This window comes from Calidris pugnax, unplaced genomic scaffold, assembly GCF_001431845.1.
Source record: "Calidris pugnax isolate Ruff unplaced genomic scaffold, ASM143184v1 scaffold11, whole genome shotgun sequence".
In the NCBI taxonomy this organism is placed as follows: Eukaryota; Metazoa; Chordata; class Aves; order Charadriiformes; family Scolopacidae; genus Calidris; species Calidris pugnax.
In genome coordinates, this window is record NW_015090803.1 from 14,860,470 (window position 1) to 14,879,748 (window position 19,279).

Genomic DNA, 19,279 nt, shown 5'->3' on the forward strand with positions numbered 1-19,279 from the left:
TTGTAATAGTTAAGCTTTTCACTTCCAAATTTCAGAATTGTTTTTGGATTATCATGAGGGTTTTCTAGAGCTCATTGTTGTAGACAGACTCAGGCAGATGTTACCTGAGCTAATCAATGAAGACAGGAAGTTATTTATCTGGAAGCAAGAAAACCAACTAGGCACTTGAATCTCTAAAACTATAAATCCATAATCTCTAAAACTAAGAAGATTCTTCTATGAGATGAGCTCTCTCATGCGATTTATGTATCTTTTTGCCATTTGCCTCCACTTTCCTATGAGGACATCACTTTTCCTCTGATGCTAAATACCTGGCTAACAACAGTTCAATTTTTTAGAGCAGTTCATTACATTCAGTAACACTGTAATGTTTAATACCTCTTCAAACAAGCCTTTAAAATTTAAACATCATTCCCTTTGACTGATAATCTGTAGGTTCCTGATGACTGACAAAGCAGGTGTGTATACAGGTACCAAAGGATGTGTCCCTGCTGCTTAAAAGTATCACATTTCATTGTTTTGGATGGTGGGACATTATTCTTTCTCAGTAACTGTTGTGTCATGCAATTTTTAAGTGTTTCCTTTTTTTATTTATTTTATTCATTACCACATTGAAGGATCTGGAAGCAGCTCAAATCACTCCATCTGTCTTTGACAGTAAATTTCCTCCAATGGGACATGATTTCTAATAATATGACAGTAAATCTTACTCAGGTAATTTCCTGAATCTGCAGTGCAAATTTCCTGTTCAATTTAGCAGCAAAATTTACTTATGCGTTGGTTGCATACAGCAACTTGTTTGAATATCTTTCTGGGGACACAGTCTTTCTGAAACAGTGTATTGTCTGTTTTCATATTTAGTCTTCTAAGGGACAGATTATGTCATGCACATTTGCATTACATCACTTTCTGGGTGGTTTCATTGTTCTCATTGCAAAGCATGGTAGTTCCATGAAGGGTAACAAAGTGCACCTGTAATGTTCATTTAGTTCTTTATATTGTTTATTTAATTCTTTACTGTCCGTAGATACTACTGGTGCCCACCAGATGAAATGTAGTGTTTTGACATAGAATGACAGAATAATTAAGACTGAAGGAAGTATCTACACGTCATCTGGTCCAGTGCCTTGCTGGAAGTGGGACCAGATTAGTTAGATTAAGCTGGGCAGGGCCTTGTCCAGTTGAGTTTTGAGTATCTCCAAGAATGAAGACTCTCTGGGAAAAAGAATTCCAAACAGTTTCCCTCCCATACAAAGGACATTTTTTCATAATATTTGGCCAGCATTTCCCTTGCTGCCTCTTGTGCTGGGAAATTATGAAAGGACAAGAGAAAGATCTGCAAGAAAAGTCGAGTTTGCTCTTCTCTGTGGCCATTAATTATGACCTTTCCCCAGCTTTGGGCTGAACAAGCCAAGTTCTCTCACACCATATTAGCAGCCCTCTGCTGGGCTTCCTCCTGTTCTCCATTGCATTATACTGGGGAGCCTAAAACTAGAAACAGTGCTCCAGTGTGTGCTCAAAAGGACTGAATACAGGGGAATAATCCCTGTGTTCCATGTAATGGAGTCTACGTTCTTACTGAAACAGCTTGGTCAGTTGGACTCCTTTTCTGCACTGCTTCACACCACCGGCTCGGGTTCAGCTTATCCAGAAGGTCCTTTTCTGCAAGTCTGTTTTCTGTATTTTAGTATCAGTATGGACTGTGTTGGTGCCCAGTGACAGGACAAGAGGTAACGGGCACAAACTTGAATATAAGAAGTTCCACCTAAACATCAGGAGGAACCTCTTCACTTTGAGGGTGGCAGAGCCCTGGAAGAGGCTGCCCAGAGAGGTGGTGGAGTCTTCTTCTCTGGAGACATTCAAAACCCACCTGGACATGTTCCTGTGCAACCTGCTCTGGGTGGACCTGCTCTGGCGGGGTGTTGGACTGGATGATCTCCAGAGGTCCCTTCCAACCCCATAGCATTCTGTGATTCTGTGACAGTTGCTGAGTGTTATTCTGTCCCAGATGCAGGAAGCTGTGTTTGTTATATTTCACAATGTTTCTGTCAGCCCCTTTTTGTAACTTTTCAGAATCCCTCTAAATGAGTGTTCTACCCTTGAGCATATTAAATACTCTCCCATTTGTTGTCATCCACTGGTTTGCTGGGGGCTTTTCCCCTTTTCCAGGTTATTAATAAAGATATGTAGACATCATTCTCCCCAGTATCAGCCCTTGAGGAACAGCAGTAGTAACCAGCCCCCAGTGACACTTCAGAATTGAGCTTGTGCACATCTCTGTTTAAAAACAGAATTATTTCAGTGTTAGTGCCACTCTGACATCACTGGTGAAACGAAATCCTCATGCTGTTCACTCTTTAGCATGTGGAACCCATTGCAGTAGCCCTGGACTTTGAAGAGGCCTGTAAACACATGGAAAATGGTAACACATAAAGAGCGAATACTCTGTATATAGTATACACAATATACTGTATATAGTATACACAAAGATGCTGGTGCCATGTCATTAAAGAACTTCTACCTTCTCAAATCCTATTCTCTGCCTTATTTTGTAGCTAAAAGCCATTGGTGTCTTCTGTGGCTCCTGAAGGCATTCAAAGGCATAAGAATGATGAGGTCTGTAAAATAGTAAATCGTTTCTGCAGCAAATAATCACGTCAGTTTGGAGGCTGCAGAGGAAGAAGGTAGCTCACTCCTGCTTGAGTAGCACCCAGGTGTCACTCTGGGCCAGGGTGTTGGGCAGGTGACTTGGGGCAGTACCGTTAAAGAAGAGAACGGTTGTGCTCAGTCTGTGCAGTTTGATGAAGTGCTGAAGACTGCTAATTTTCTCAAGTGATGCTTGCCTAAAAAATGGTTAGGAGCTATTGCTGTTGGTTACTAATCACCTTTCACAAGCAGAATTGTCTTTCCTTAGCTGTCATAATATTGTTGTTTTGTTTTTCTGTGAGGCTTTTCAATGCTGAGATTAAATTATATTTCATAAGCTAAGAACTGGTGTGCTCCCAGTGGCTCCAGTCTTGGTTTTTTTTTCCCACAAGAGGCAAAATGATATTCCATCTAGATAAATGAGAACTGAAATAAATCATCATTGTTCAGTTGAGGTTTCAGAGGATGCATAACAGAAAAACTGCAGTCAATTAACAGGTGGGGAACAGGTTCTGAAGTCCAAGTATTGCGGCCAATTTCATTCTTTGTGGACCTTGAATCTTTAAAGAGAAGATTTGATATTTGTAAGAATTTGGTTTATTTTTTAGGTGCTGCATAACATTAATGACTCAAAGCTGTGGGAAAAAATACTTATCTGTGCATATGTATTGTCTTCTTGAATTAACTGTAATTATTCTGCTGGAGCACTGTCTACATTTCAAAGTCACTCACCATTGCAGCTGAAGCAAGTGATAGTTTGTTTACTTTCTGGTAACAAATTACAAAATTAAAATCATTCTTTGTAGTGTCAACAATCAGGCAGGAACATTCAAATTACTTCAGTGTTATAAATATTTATAAGTTCTATTATAAATATAGTTACTATATAATTATAACATAGTTAGGATCAGGATGGTGAAAAAGGAAACAGAATGACACTATCAACACTGCATTTTCAGTTTCTCTGGGCCTGACACCTTTGAAACAAAATGACCTTAAATGTTTTGGGGCAATATCCTCTTAAAAGTGTAAAACAGAATGTAACAGAATGTAATTGTTGGAGTCTAAGATATTTGTGTGTGTATAATGCAGATGAAGACTGCATTGTAAGAACACTTTTAAAAGATTGATTCACATTTAAAGACTTAATGCTGATAGTGCGAAAAATCCTCACCATTTCTAGAAACAACAGGTTATTTTCTAATCCTAGGAAAATATCCCATACAATGGAGATCTGTGGGATACCTTGGTATAACAGAGGGAAATGCCTCATTAAACTAAAATTTGTATTTTGCATTTTGTGTATGTGTGAACATAACTTTATGGTATTTGTTTGGTTAAGAGTTATGTTTTGCCCTTAACATACAGTTTTATAAATGTGAATTGTTCATCAAGCTAAATCCATTTGAAGAAGACGTTTAAATATTAAATGGGAATAACTTTGGGGAACTTCTCAAAGAGCATCTTCCGAGGTAGTGAAAAGTTGCAGTCTGACAGTTGAGAGAGAAAAGCACACAGGAAATCAAACAAGCAAACCCTCATCTGATGATTTTGATGTATTAGTAAATAGATATAGTAGATTGTTTTGCAGAAAAGTAGAGAAATGTCTAATAACTAACACTATTCTGCCCTTGCCAAATAAGCAGATGATTGTTTTGTATTCCATGGTAGTGAGGTATTTGTGTTGAGTTTTAGTACTTGGCCTAGGGAAATACTGAATTTCAGCAATAACATTCAAAAAATTTTGGAACACTAGATGTTCAAGAGGACAAAATGAAAATTAATGTTGTCACATGAAAAGAGAGAATCTGAATAATTAGAAGCCTGTGAGATCAATATTGAGCAACAAAACAAAAGGGCGCAGTGCTACAGGCAGAACTTGATTAATCAAGAGTTAAGGGGCTAATGTAATTCATGTCAACCAACATGGAAATCACCTATTTTGTGAAATTGACTTAAAGCCTTTTTTACGAGATTATAGTCTCGGCTGATAAAGATGGTAGTGCTGATACAATATATGGTTGGCAGAAGTTTGACTTGTTACTACATGGCATCTTAATTAAAAATAGGATGACTGTAATTGTACTAGTCCTCATTAAATAGATTAAAAATTGGATAGCATATTTCAAAAGATAATTCTAACCATGTGCAGTTCTGCAGAAACTGTTATTGTCTCTAAGCTATTTTTCATTTGTCTGATAAAATTTGCAGAAAACACAAAGATTTAAAGATTTGTAAATAAAAATATAATTGTTCAGAAGTAACTATTGATAAGGATTGCTTGGCAAACCATTTAAACAAAAGTTGTATTTTTCCTAGCAACTGTATATAAAGAAGTAGGTTTGGAAACAAAATCTATAGGCAATATTTAGAGAATTGCTCTAGGAAGACAGTGACTTTGAAAGTGGTGTAGGAATCACAGAGGATAGCAAGTTTCCACCCTGGGCAAAATACCTTCCGTCAGCCATGGGTATATATAACCGAGAATGTGAAATTAGAAAAGGGATGTTCTAGTATTACAAGTGCATCTAGAATACTACGGTCAAATCTGGACTCAAGCCCTGGGCAAATGTTGATCAATAGAGAAGGTTCTGAGAAGAGCATGAAAAAGAAGATGAAATGGTAATTTGAAAAGTCTGTAGAGATTTAGCTTAGTAGTGTGAGATAAAAAACCAGAAATGGATGAGGTAGGAGATGTTCTCTTCTGCAAAGTGAGAGAGAACTCCTGTGTGTCATCTTTTTTGATTATTCTTTTTCCATTGGGGTTTCAGCCCCTCACTCCAAACAGAGTGGCACTTGAAGTATTCTTCCTGGTTGATTTGGCAAGATCTGAATTGCTTCCGCCTGGGGTGAGCTTAGAATGCAAATCCACTTTGGTGAAACTAGAGATAAAACAGTGTAGCTGCTCAGAACACGAAACTGCTGTGTTGACTAACCTTCACAGTTGTTTAAAACAAATTCATACTAATACAATCAATGGTCAGAATCAAAGCAAAGGGTGTCTCTGTCATGGTTGCCTGCCTTTTGAATGTCTCATCTAAGTTGCAAGAACACCTTAACACAAAAAAAATCAGAAACGTTATGAATATCCATACCTTAAGAGAAACTTTGGGTGGATTTAGCATCTTATTCAATATTGAAAGAGGTGTAGAGAATCTCTCCCCCTCAACTGGTAAGTTGTGGTCACCTGTGGTAGCTGGATAGGTTTTTCTTTGTCAACTTTACTGTTTTCATGAAGCTTATAGGAGCTTGTATCTGAAATTAGCTTATAGGATCGAAAATTATGAAAGAAATTCATATGGATAGTGTGATATCATAGAATCATAGAACCATATAATGGTTTGAGTTGGAAGGGACCTCAAAGATCATCCAGTTCCAACCCTACTGCCCTGGGCAGGGACACCTCCCACCAGACCAGCCCCCATCCAGCCTGGCCTTGAACCCCTCCAGGGATGGGGCAGCCACAGCTGTTCCAGGGTCTCGCCACCCTCACAGGAAAGAATTTCTTCCTAGTGCCTGCTCTGAATCTCCCCTCTTTCCGTTTATGGTCTCAGATGATTTATTTCTCTAGGAAACCACCCTAAAAGTATTTGCTGATGTCTGGCTCAGAATTTCAGAATTCCTTCTTAATTTTTTCATTCTCCTGCGCTGTTTCTTGAAGACTGGGCCTACTTTACGAAGTAACTTCTTTTTAAAATCAGACTATTTAAAAATAGTGTTGCATTTTAAAGAAACTGGGAGACCACTTTTGACAGAGCTGAGATATTCTTGTTTCTTGAAAGGTTTTTAGATGGTAATCTGTTACGGGTTTACTGAAAGTTCCGTAAAAAAGCCCTCTAGAAACAGGTAATTATAAAGAAACCTTGCAACAGAATTGGTGACTCAATGAGTCTTTATCCTTAAATTTAAATTCAAGGCATTGATTATTCCCAACATTATGTAAACTCAAACAGCTAAGATTTCGCAGGCTAGATTCACTCTCTGGCTTCTCCCACAGGACAAGCTGTGGCAAAGTAAGTTTAATTTTTAATTTTAAAAGAATGTCATCCCTTGGAGAAATGATGAGTAATGAGAAAGGTAATATTATTCATCTGTTTCTGACTACAATAACCAGCTTAATTTATGAGATGGAAAAGTAAGTGGTTACAAGAATCCTTATGTTAAAATGAAATAGTCATTTACTTGGACACTAAAATGCTAATATCTACAATAATATGTTTCTGCGGCAAGATGTACTTTGCAGCACTAACGCTTTTGGACTCCAGTTCATTTCAAAAAGAAAGAAAAGTTATTCAGACTATTCAGTCCATTTCAAAAAGAAAGAAAAGTTATTCAGACTCTAGAGGAACAAATGCAGAAAATCCAGTAATATTTATCATAAAAGGAGGTTACAGTAAAACCGAAGACAAATATTCAGGAGTTACTCTTATAACAGTTCATGTCACTGCACGTCATTGCAAAGACATTGCAAGCAAAGACTGTTGGCATCTTGGGGAGATGCTGTCTTTGGTTTTCTGTTATTTTATTTACAAAGCCTACTATTGGGATCATCAACCACCATGAGGGCACAAAGGCACATACGAAAGGTGTTTTTTGCAAGAACCAAGTAAATATTCAGCATCTTACTGTCCATCTAACTTGATCTGAGTAATGTTTTCAAGAAGATCTTGATGGTTTTTAATCCTCAGCTCATACAAAGCCTACTACTTCTCACAGACTTGCACTGATTAATTGGACTCTCGTTAGCAGTAATAGCCTTGCACTACTGAAAAATTACACCTATATTAGTAAAAGAAATAACGAGACTTCTCCCTGGCTGTCATTTTTATGATCACAAGTTCTATAAAAAATGTACCTATTTCATGATAGAATTATGGAGTAGAAATGTAGTTTTTAGGGAATTATGAAAACGGATGTGTGAAAATAGATGCAATGTCATGTTTTTATGATTCTTCAAAGGGTTAAAAATACATTTAGGTTTCAAATGAATGCTAAGCAGATCTAAGTATTTAAAAAAAAGTCTTCCCTTGAGTCTCCAGTAATTTCTGCAACTTCTGTTCTCATGACTTGCCGGTGATATTTAACCAGAATTAAGAATTGACAATATCATTTGTTTATGCTATTTCAAATGTAAAGGATCGCCTTCAGGGCATTGTTTTATTGGTTTTACATTCCTTCCTGCTGTGTTAAATCTAATGAGGCTTGTCTGTCCTTTAGGTGACCTACAAGCGGGATCTGTATGCAGCTGAATCGATTATTAAGGGTATGTGTTTGTCCTTTTGGCTGTCAGATTGCATATTCCTGAGTCTAATTTAGAATCTTGTGTGCTATAGTTTTAAATGTCTTTAAGAAAAGTTTTGTGATTAATAAAATGTGCTTAGGCAAGTTGTTTTAGCTTGTTCACTGGAATACTTGTATTATGCATTATTTACCTTTATTTACTTCTCTTAGAATAGAGAACCTTATAAAAGCTGTGTGTATTACAGAGTCAAACAGAGATTAATTTTGAATTACTTTTTTTTTTAATTTTCCAGTTCAATTGTGAATATGTTCTGTCTTTCTAATCTAAGTAGTAGATTGTAAATTATATATTAACTCTTTAGGGTTCTTCACTCTTCTACATACAGCAACTTGTTACCTAAATTGATCTAGCAATTACATGATATTGAGGTATACCATTAATTTCTAAATATTTGTTGAACTGATTTTTTGACCTTTCCCGGTACTGGTAACATTTGTATCTTAGCAGTTTAACAGAAAGACTAGACTTAGTCTTTATCTAGATTGACTCAAACTAAAAGCAATGTAGAAAGGAAGAACTGTTAGCACTCTGTAAAGAGCACACTGATGGTTATTGTAGACTGATAGGCTCTGATTCGGGGGCTCTTGCTTGATGTAAAATTGGGATGAGAGGTTGATAGACCAGGTGGTTGTGCTGCTGTTCAGAAGGACCTTGACAGGCTGGAGAAATGGGTGGACAGGAATCTCATAAAATTCAGCAAGGGGAAGTGCAAACTGCTGCCCTTGGGAAACAATACCCCCAGGCACCAGAAAAAGACCCTGGGGAGTACTGGTGGACAATGAGTTGAACAGGAGCTGGAAATGCACCTTGATGGAAAAGGTGGCCAACAGCTACGGTAGGCAGAGCGTTGGCCAGCAGGTCAAAAGGAGGTGACCCTTTGCCTCTGCTCAGTGTTGGTGAGGTCACATCTGGAGTGTTGGGTCCAATTATGGGCTCCCCTGTGCAGGAGAGACATGGTTATACTGGAGAGAGACAAGCGAAGGGCCGTGACCGTGATTAAAGTAGTGGAACATCTGTCGTATGAGGAGATACTGAGAGAGCTTGGACTGTTATGCCTGGAGAAGAGAAGGCTCTGGGGGATCTTAGCAATGTGTATAAATTGGAGTGAAGAAGATGGAGTCAGACTCTTCCTCAGTGGTGTTCAGGGAAAAAGAGAATAGGCAATGGACAGAAACTGAAATACAGAAAATTGCATTTATAGAGCTGAAAAGCCTGGAAATTCTTAGGATTCTCATGATGTTTATTACAAAGCTGGGAGCATTTATATAGCTGAAAAGCCTGGAAATTCTTAGTATTCTCATGATGTTTATTACAAAGCTGGGAGATAGGAAGGGAGAATGTCTGTCCTTGTTTTCCTAGGAAACATTCATTTAGCTGAGATTGCCAGGATGAGCATCTCTTGGCTTATAAATGCCATTTTTAACAGCTTTTATTAAGTTACTGAAAAGAATATTTCATCTTAGAAATTACTTGTATTAGTATTTTCAGAACAATATTTTTAACTTATTCAAGCTTAGGGAAGCTTTGAAAATGGGGGTGTGATCTGACAAACTGGAAAAACATTTTCAAAATATGCCGTATCTTCATTTTGCCTACTTATTTTTTGATAACTATTTACAAACTTTATGCAAACAGAATTCATTCTGCCGTTAAGAGTTTTTCACAAATAAAATCTAGATATGAAGTTCATGAGTTAGCCAGTGATTATCAAAGTGTTTTTTTTTTAATTTTCTGAAGTTCTTGTGCTCTTGGAAAAGTATGCAGTGGTTTTAATTCAACTTTAAGTGATCTTTACTTGGATAAAACAATGCAGTTTGAATATAAATTTTAAAAGCTCAAATAGTGTTATTGTGGTTGTCAGATGAGCAAAACTAGTCAGAAGACGAAGAAGAGTTAATAGAATGAATCAGTTTGCAAAAGAAGAATTTCTTGGTACAGTATGATGTAAAATTAAGCAATGATTTTATCTTCATGATGAATAGGAATTGGAACTAATACTTTACCTTGAATGATAGTTCAATGGAAAAAAGGGAAGCTTCCAATCTTTGAGAAGTGCAAAAGTAATTATATGAAAAAATTAAGTTCTTTTTTTCCAGTCTAAATATAGATCCCATTACACCAATCATTTTGCTTGTCCTTACTTAACTAACTAATGATCTGACTTGTCCCATTGACTTAATTTCAGTTAAATCAAGTTTTTGCAGTCAGAATGGCAGTTAAATATTTTTTAAAAATACACACATTTCTGAGACCCTTTTTGCACTGTCAGCATCCAGTTTATTTCATCTAGTGAGATGCAAGACTGTCTGTACCTTCATGATAGGAGTTCTCACTGAATTCCTGATTGTAATAAAGTGCTTTTACTGTACAGACTTCTTTTAAGTATTATCTGTAATTTTAAGTGTTACCTGTGTAGCAGAGACTTTCAAAGAAAAATTCCCTCTGCTGATAATGTTAATAAGGAAATGTAGAAAGCTGATGGAGCTGCTTGGATGTGCTGTTTTGTTACAATATTTGTAAATATTTGCTGTAACAGGGATTGTTGTACTTCTGTCAGTCAAGCTTGCTGAAGCATGAAATTCTGTAAATGCCCTGAATCAGCTCAATGAATGTACAATGTTGATCATATCTTAACTAAGGTTCAATGTTCAAGTTGGAAAAAATCTCAGCATACTCATATTTCTATGTTAACTTTGATGTGACTTCCCTTTTTCCTATGTACGTTCACAATATTTAATGGCAATTTATCAGCCATCACTGGATCAAGTAGATCCATTTTCATTTCCATGTTCCTTGAACTTAACTGTAGACTGTACTACTTTTGTAATGCAAAGGCCAATGTATTTAACTGTATCGTTCAGTATTACTCAAATATTTAAGAGTTAACTTAGTTCAGAAGATCTTCAGGATGTACTGAGGATTTGCAAAGTTCAAAGGAAAAGAAAGATGAAAACCGGTGCTGATTTATATTTTTTAAAAGTCCTTAGAATCATAGAATTGTCTAGGTTGGTAGGGGCCTTTAAGATCATCTAGTCCAATCATCAGCCTAACTCTGATAAAAAAATCCATCACCAAACCACATCTCTAAGAACTATGTTAATCCATCTTCTAAATACCTCCATGGATACCTCAGCCACTTCCCTGGGCAGCCCGATCCAATGTGAAAGAGGACACAGGACTGAAAGTGCAGCCTTACACACTGCATAGTAGAGTCACGTACTTGGGTGGGTTCAGACATCAGGTTCAGGTTGTGTAGAGCATCTGAAAGGGAAGTCCTGCATGATGCTGTCAGGCTGGGCTGCAAGGTACCAGCTCTCAGCAGCCACCTTGCATCCTGTGACAGTCCTCTGGAGATGTCCCAGAATCTAAATGTATGGCTTGGGTGTGTGTAGGGTACTCACATGGGCTCCCCACTGCTGTTCAGATCTTCACAACTGATTTCTTTATTATTAAGTGATCCAATTTACTTTGCTGGATGCACATTTTATCACTGGATGAATTCAGGAGTGTGAGTATACATACTTAATTTTATGACCACAGTTCCAAATTTCATGTCATCTGCAGTTATATTAGTCACCAAAACTGTTTCCTTCAACTTCAGACAATGACAGTTGTCTTTTCTGTTAACCTGTTTGTTTTATTTAGAAAATCCATTTAAGCTATATTAAAAATATTTGTGTTGATGAGACTTATTCAGCCAAATTTTCCCTTTCTGGTTTCAAATAGTAATTTTTTTGCTTTCAATTGTGAACATCAACAGATCTTTAAATACTTACATTTTTATGCTAAGAGTATTAAGGTTACACTTGTGCCTCTAGACAGTTGCTAAGGAACAGAACAGGTTCCTTGGGGTTCAGTTTGACATATTATTTTGCTATCCTGTTTATTTTTGATATACTCTTGCATTTCTATTGTCCATATATTAAATTATACATCTGTATTTAATCTAATTAAATACAAGAAAAATTATTATGGTAATATGTGTTTGGCAATTAAATGATGTCTGAAAAAGTAAAATTAATCATTAGATCATCTGAGACTGTTTCCATAGTCTGCTATGTTACAAATGTAATTCTAACTTCCTAACAAGTCCCAAATGTTTCAGGGAAGCACAGCTAGATTTCTAACTGCTGGCCTAATGACATGTAATAACTGACAAATTTCAGCTTGCTAAACTTAACTTAGGTGGAAGTAAGAAAAATATACATGCATGCATACATTTTTGTAATGTAGATATTTACATGTATATATAACATTCATATGCAAGGCAACACAAGGAAAGGCTTCACTAACATAAATAGACTGATGAGTTATTTATCTTTTGAGGCTGTTTACTTAAAACATGTCTTATTTATTTGCTTACTTCCTCGTGTCTCTCTAACAGCTATATTATGAAAATTTGAGTCCCAATAGCAGTTGTTTTATAAACAGTAAATTTAATGCTTTTCTGTAGTTAAGCAGGTATGAACTTGTAGAGTATGCAGACAAGGTGGCACACGCCTACTTTTAATAGTCTTGAAGTAAGAAAACATCATCTTACAATAAGGGTGACTCATCTAGAAATGTAGTTAAGATCAGGCTAATACAAAACATCCTAAAAAAATTTCCATTAGGACTGCTGCCCTCAGGGAAGGTTTCTTTGAACTCTAGTTCCAACATGTAAACTTTAAATGGTGCGTCTCAGTAGAACTAACTTAGAGTTTGATTCTCTCTCCTCCTCCTTTTTCTTTTCTTAAGGGCCCTTCTTCTGCGGTAACTTTGTCACAAGAATGTGTGTTTGCAGAGTGGATATTTTGCCCTCACCTTTGGCTAAATAAGTAGTTGCTGACGTAGGTAAAAATTCATTTTGGAACTGCCAAGAAAAATATCATAATGCCTTCAAACCGTTTATGACCGTTGGGAGTTACATACTGTATATTGTCGTATGTGAAGAACCCACGTGACTTTTTATTGTAAAAAAAATTGACATTGGTGTCAATTGTGTATCAAAGGACAGATATTTTACCCGAGGCAGGCTGCAGTTTCATGGGCACACTCATTAATTGACCTGCCACAAGGCAGAGAAATAGACTGGTGGGTAGAGAGGTGCTTCTGAGAATGGTTTGGTCTGGTGAAAACAACCCTCTTCCTTCTCTTCTGCTGCAAAATCTTCCTCTCTTTCTTGTATGCTAATATTGGTAGGGGCACTGTCGTATTTGCCTTTTGGTTTTTGTGGCTACAGGGAAATGTGGAATGAACGAACAGAAAATCGGTAGATATTTTTGGTTACCTGTGTTAAATGAATAACAATTTCAACAACAAAATGCTTGGCAGTACTTGTTTCCTTTTTCTTGTGTTTACAGGGATAGAAACATCTCTCTTATGAGATGCTAAAAATGCCAGGGAGAACCCTACTGAACTTCCAGGGCAGTTGAGCCATTGCTGTGTAGAAAGTGAAAATGGAATTCTGATAAATTAATTTACTATTTTGAATTCACTACAAACTTTGAAAGTATTTTGACAAATAGGATCTGCTTCCAAAATAGTAGAAATTGTAATGAGAGACCAAGAATGGCGTGGTATGAACATATGTTTACAAAAACAAATGTATGTATGCATGTATATGTGCAATTAAGTGAAAAAATTTATGTCTGTAGGCTAAAACCTGTTTACCACTCTGATGCATTTTTATTCTTATGGTATAAATTCCCAAGGATATGATATTTATGATCTTTATTCAAGCAAAATATTATTTTAATTGCTGCTTGTTTGTGGCATGCTTTTCAAGGTAAACTTTTTAAGTCAGTCGTTAGAGTACACTTAATACATTATCTAACAAAGGTAGTTCCATAAACATGCACACATTTTAATGTATAATTTTGGGTGAGATCCTAGGATAAAGACTGTAACAGGTGTTACTGAATAATAATGTGATCTAAAGCTCTCAGGCTATCAAAGGGCACAGAAAATTTGAAAATTTAGGTTTTCTGCTGGAGAGAGAAGGAAGTTTAATGGAAAAAATTCTGAAATCCTGTATCCAATTTCTCTTTAGTGAAGCAAATCCTGCCCCTTTCCTGATAGAGAAATTTAATGTTTAACCTAACAGAATTTGGTAGTGTAAAGTTCTAACTATTTTTCATTTTATGCAAAAAATATGCTCTGAGTGGATGTTAAACGTGATGCGTTATGGGGAGGGTTACTCCATAATCGGGTTCAGCTGGAAAGAAGCCAAGAGTAAATGGGAGACGTGTAGTGGGAAGAGGAAGTTTCCAAGGAAATAACGAGTGTAAAGTAGAGGAAGAAGCTGCCAAAACAAGACATAGAGTTTGATCGTTAATGTATTAGTGAGAAGAAAAAAAGGTTGGGCAGGTTGGAAAGGAAGGTACGGCGTGATAGTAGGGAAGAAAAGTGGAATAGTGGTGCATGGTGGGAGGACAAGATGTAAGGCAAAAACTGAACCGAGGGACGTTCCAGCTGAGTAACAGGAAAAGCTCTTGCACCGTGAGGACAATCAAGCAGTGAACAGGTTGCCTGGAGAGGTTGTGCAGCCTCCCTTCACAAGGGTTTTCAAGAGCTGACGGGGCAAAGGGATGAATGACCAGACCTGACCTCATGGATGGTTCTGCTTTGAGCAGGAGTTTGGACTAAAGACCTCCTGATGTACCTCCCAGCTTGAATTATCCAGCACTGATGGAAAACAAAATTTTGTTAGCTGAGTAGTAAAATTCTTTGTGACATGGCCATGACATGGCTTTCCACAATGACTGTTTGAGAGACAGAATGACTCCAGAGAGATTTCTGAAAACCAGGGATGAAATGCTGCACGCAGTTGGCTTTGCTGACAGTCAGCAGAACTCATGACTTCCTCTATACATTTTTCTTGATCATTTAAAAGCACGCAACATCTCTTCAATGTGTGTATTATCATTGCTTTCATTTTTTCATTATTATCAATAGACTTCCCCTCTGACATTGCCTTCCCCCTCCAGATTAAACAATACAGTTTTTCACACTTCATTCAACTTCTTCTTTCTTCTTTAGTACATTCAACCTGCAAAATCTTAGTTGCATTTTTTTGTAGTCTTCTCTCTTTTCTCCCATACATTCTAGGAAGTGAGAGGTTTAAGGGGGCTGGGGAGAGGGGTGAGATGGGCTTTTATAGTGGCAGTCTTTGAGCAGCCTCTTGTGAGGTTGCTTTTGACAGTAGCTGTTGATGACTGACTGCTTTTCAAAAAACAACTGTCTGAGGGTAAGTTATGGTGCCTTTTTGGATTCCACAGCCGCCTTCCACATATGGATTTTTGAAATAGCTCCAATCTGACCTTCTTCATTACATGACTCAGTTCCATAGAATCTGAGTTCTTGAAATCTGATATGCCAGCCTGGTTTATGATGTACGTCTATCTTGTATCTGCAGCGTATCTGCATACCGTGTACAGTACTAAATTCAAGTGGCTCTTGCTCTCTGATTTCAATCTACCACTGGTTTCTTTCTGCTGATAAGAAATTAATTCAATATGTTTCCCATTGACCCATTTTTGAGACTGTAAAGTTACCCTGTATTAAGCAGAAGCCAACTTTGATGCATGTTAAGTATATTTTTTTGCCCAGTGAATCTATGGGAAGATAATTTCTCCCACAGTTGTGGTATCCTGTGATTTCCAGTCCTGTGAGAACTGGCTGTGCATTTTTTTAATTCTCGCTTTCATCTGGTTGTGATGGTTTATAAGCAGATGTTTATTGTTCTCTCTCTTTCTTCCCCCCTCCCCGTTCTTGCCAACTTAATGCAAAGCCAGTTGCTACCACTATTTTCGTTGTCACTGTGTAAATATTGGACATAGTAAATTCCCCCGATTCGTAAAATCATTGTAGTTATCTTTTGGGATCCTCAGTGGTTAATTCACTTTTGCTGCTTGCAAAAAATTGTTTTTAAAAATCACAAGTCACTTTCCAATAATATTAACTCTGCAGCAGCTTTAAAATTAATTTTCAGATCTATATGTCTATTTTTGTAATGAAGTCTTTGAGTTTACAATAGAAAGTGAGATGTTTACTGAAGTAGTGCATCTGATTTAACTTACTGTGTGGTATGTAATTATAAAAAAGACTTTCCACATGCAACAAATATGTATCTTTATATTCAGACTTGTTTGAAGAGCGGTTACGCCATATTTTTATAATTTCTTTTATGTCTTTCACTACTAATTTATTTTGTGGTGGTGTTTGGTATATTTCTGTCCCTGAAGTCTCATTGAAGTCTGCTTTAAATGTAATTAGACTTTATGTTTATGAAATTTCTAGCTGCTTATGGAATGGCTACCCCAAAGACTTTGGAAATATTATGTTTTGGTCTGCATATTAATTCAACATCTAAAGGATAAAAGCCTGAATTAGAAGTGAGAGTTCCAGGCTTGGATTATTTTCATTTGTTTGCTTAAAGAAATGAAAATGCTCACTGAATCTTGAAACTGTAATCAATAACATGAGAGAACACTAATTTTCTGAAATATTTGCTTCACTGAGTAGATCAGGCAATAACTTGAAACTATTGTTCCTGGTATCAACAAGATATTTTATTTTTTTCCCTCACCAGTAAAGGGTCTAATGTGTTCTCTGTGCCAAGATCTTTATCACTGACTCTGCAATTGTTTTGATATTGAGGTGAACAGTTATATCTGATGTGTCCTTGAACAGTATAGATATATTTTTATATTTTTTTAAATATTGTATAGTATATGTTGTGGGGAGACGATTTATGCTGTCTGTCTCCTGGGTTTTTTTGTTTTTCTCAATATTGCTGACATGGCATTTAGTGATCTGTTGAAGTGATAAGTGGTGTGAAGATTTCAAAAAGTTATTTTCTTGGTTGTCATCTAGTGTCAGTAATGTGGACCTGAACAAACTCCTTTTCATAGAAGTCCCTTACTTAAATGGGGTTTGGGGACGGGGCTTATGTGATGTTTTCATGTTGTACAAAATCATATAAAATATAATATGAATTTTATATTTGAGATGTATGTTATATAAATTATGTAGTTATAGTAACTGTGCCTTGAAGTAAGTCATCTTAAAATTAAATTTGCAGCTGTTGAAAAGATTCTGTCAAGAGACAGCGTTATTATGAATTGAAGGTAATGTTTAGCAGATTAGTAATTTGAATTGATTTATCTTTGCATGAAATACTAAGGTTTTTTTCTTGATCACAGAAAGCCTATCACAAGAAGTTTGTGTTATTACCGATGTGAAGGAAGCGGTTGCACAAGTAGGTTTTCTCCTTCATGAATCTCTGAAGAGCCAAATAAAAGTAAGTACAACTCTACAGCTGTAAACTGTATGATTAATTTAATGTTTCTGGTAGCCACAACTCTTAACAAATGGTCTAAATAACGTGAATACAGAAACTGAGACCTCCTGTGCCACTGCAGTATTTATTACAGGTGATTAGCACCAGGTGTGGAAGTTACCAAGAGAGAAGCATCTTCTGCCCAATTATGCTGTAGAGAGAGATCTTACAGATCCTCTTAAACTTTATATATTAGATTAGAGGAGAAATTAGATCCAGGCAACAGAGAGGCCATTTTCTTTAGATTTTATGAATTCAGTAAACCCAAATTGTTACAAGTACATTACAGAGGAAATGCTTTTGTTACTTTGATGTCTGCATTAATGTCTGAACCAATTAGAGAATAAGTTGTATTCCTGCAGAGCTGTGAATGCAAAGTCAAATTAATCAGCCTTTTTGCGGAGAGGTAGGGGTATGTTTCCCTCGTAGAGAATGCGCATTGAAGCCTTTGCTGTAGGATATTGATGGATGTCAACTATTTGGGACTGCGTTATCAAAATTTTCAGCTCAGAATGTTTCTAAAATCTTTAATGCATAAATATCAACTTTGGGGTTTCAATCCACCCTCCTTTGCAAACAAGTTAGCTCCCCAAGTGTCGCAGAAATAAACAACTACAGCTTTAGATAACAGCATAAAGCCTTTTAAAATGTTGGGTTTGGTACTTCTGTTGGCTTGTGGATTAAGTGACATTTCCAGGGAACCCAGCAGTGTATTGCTTCTGTTGTTTGCTGCTATATATAATTTGTCTTCTGAGGCAGAAGTGGAATTTTCTACTGGCATTTAACTATCTTTTCCTTTTCTTGTTATTCCTACTAAAAGAACTATTGCATATTTTCATTTTCCCAAAGGTGATTAACACTTGGTAATTGCTTAAATCTTGACTGGTCTTGGGGTGATTCTTAATTATATCTTATATGATGATATCACATCGTTCTATTACCCAGAGAAACAGATGGGAAATAGCTGTCCAAAGATAAAGGTTTCCTGATTTGCATAGTGTTACTTCTGTAATAGTTTTATTCATGTCTGTTGATCTGAGTTGTGTGCTTAGTTAATAGTAGAATGTGTTTCTGTAGCAAACTGTATTGCTATTTTATATCTGGAAATGTCATTTGACATCATACAGATTCTGTTTGGAAAGAATTGTATTTAGTATGCAAAATCATGCTTTTTATCTATTAAATACCTACTTTTAAAAGTGCAAAATGGCAGAATTGAATAAGTTCTTTTTTTTTTTTTGTTTAAATGGCTGTGTAATGGAAGAAATGGCATTTGACATCATACTCACAGATTTTGTTTGGAAAGAATTGTATTTAGTATGGAAAATCATGCTTTTTGTCTATTAAATACCTACATTTAAAAGTGCTAAATGGCAGAATTGAATAAGATCTCTTTTTTTTTGTTTAAATGGCTGTGTAATGGACCTTAAAACACCTATTCATGCGTACTTTATTTATTTTGTTTGTTGCATGAAGACAATATATATATGTATTTGAACATTACAGAGGTTTTCTCAGAATTGGAGATCGAACAGAAATATGTTTCCATTTCGTTGATACCAGATCCTTTTTTCTCACCATTTAAACTATTCTGCAATTACTAGGGAAGCATCACTTACTTATAGTAAAAAAAAAAGTATTTCTTTAAGTGTTAAATTATATGGAAACATAACATATAGATAACCACTTTAATCATACCATGAGAAACACTTCCGAGCCAGTAAGAAAATTCAAAGAATGCATTATGTTCAATCAGGCAACACTGTGACTCCAGGCTTAGCAACCACAAATCAGACTGGCACCAAAACTATGTAAAATTTACAATATATTTCCAAATTTTCATTGCAAAACTAGTTAATTCTTGGGTTTGTCTGGCATCTGTTCCTATGGTGCATTTGAATAAAACACATGTAAAGTGACCACAAACAAGGTAATGAGGGCATAAAATGAAGGGATTCCCATTGATAGGGGACTGGATTTTTGTGATGGCTCTATTAAATAATGTTATT

At 36.3% G+C, this 19,279-nt stretch overlaps 1 protein-coding gene across 1 annotated transcript in view; it reads left to right on the top strand.

Annotated features, from left to right (window-relative positions):
- The window catches only part of ISPD (isoprenoid synthase domain containing), a 115,699-nt gene that overhangs the window by 42,333 nt on the left and 54,087 nt on the right, over positions 1-19,279 (top strand). Inside the window, exons 5-6 of the mRNA XM_014937922.1 lie at positions 7,864-7,909; positions 17,134-17,231. Of these exons, the coding sequence (XP_014793408.1) occupies positions 7,864-7,909; positions 17,134-17,231 (144 nt within the window). The remainder of the gene's footprint in view (positions 1-7,863; positions 7,910-17,133; positions 17,232-19,279) is intronic.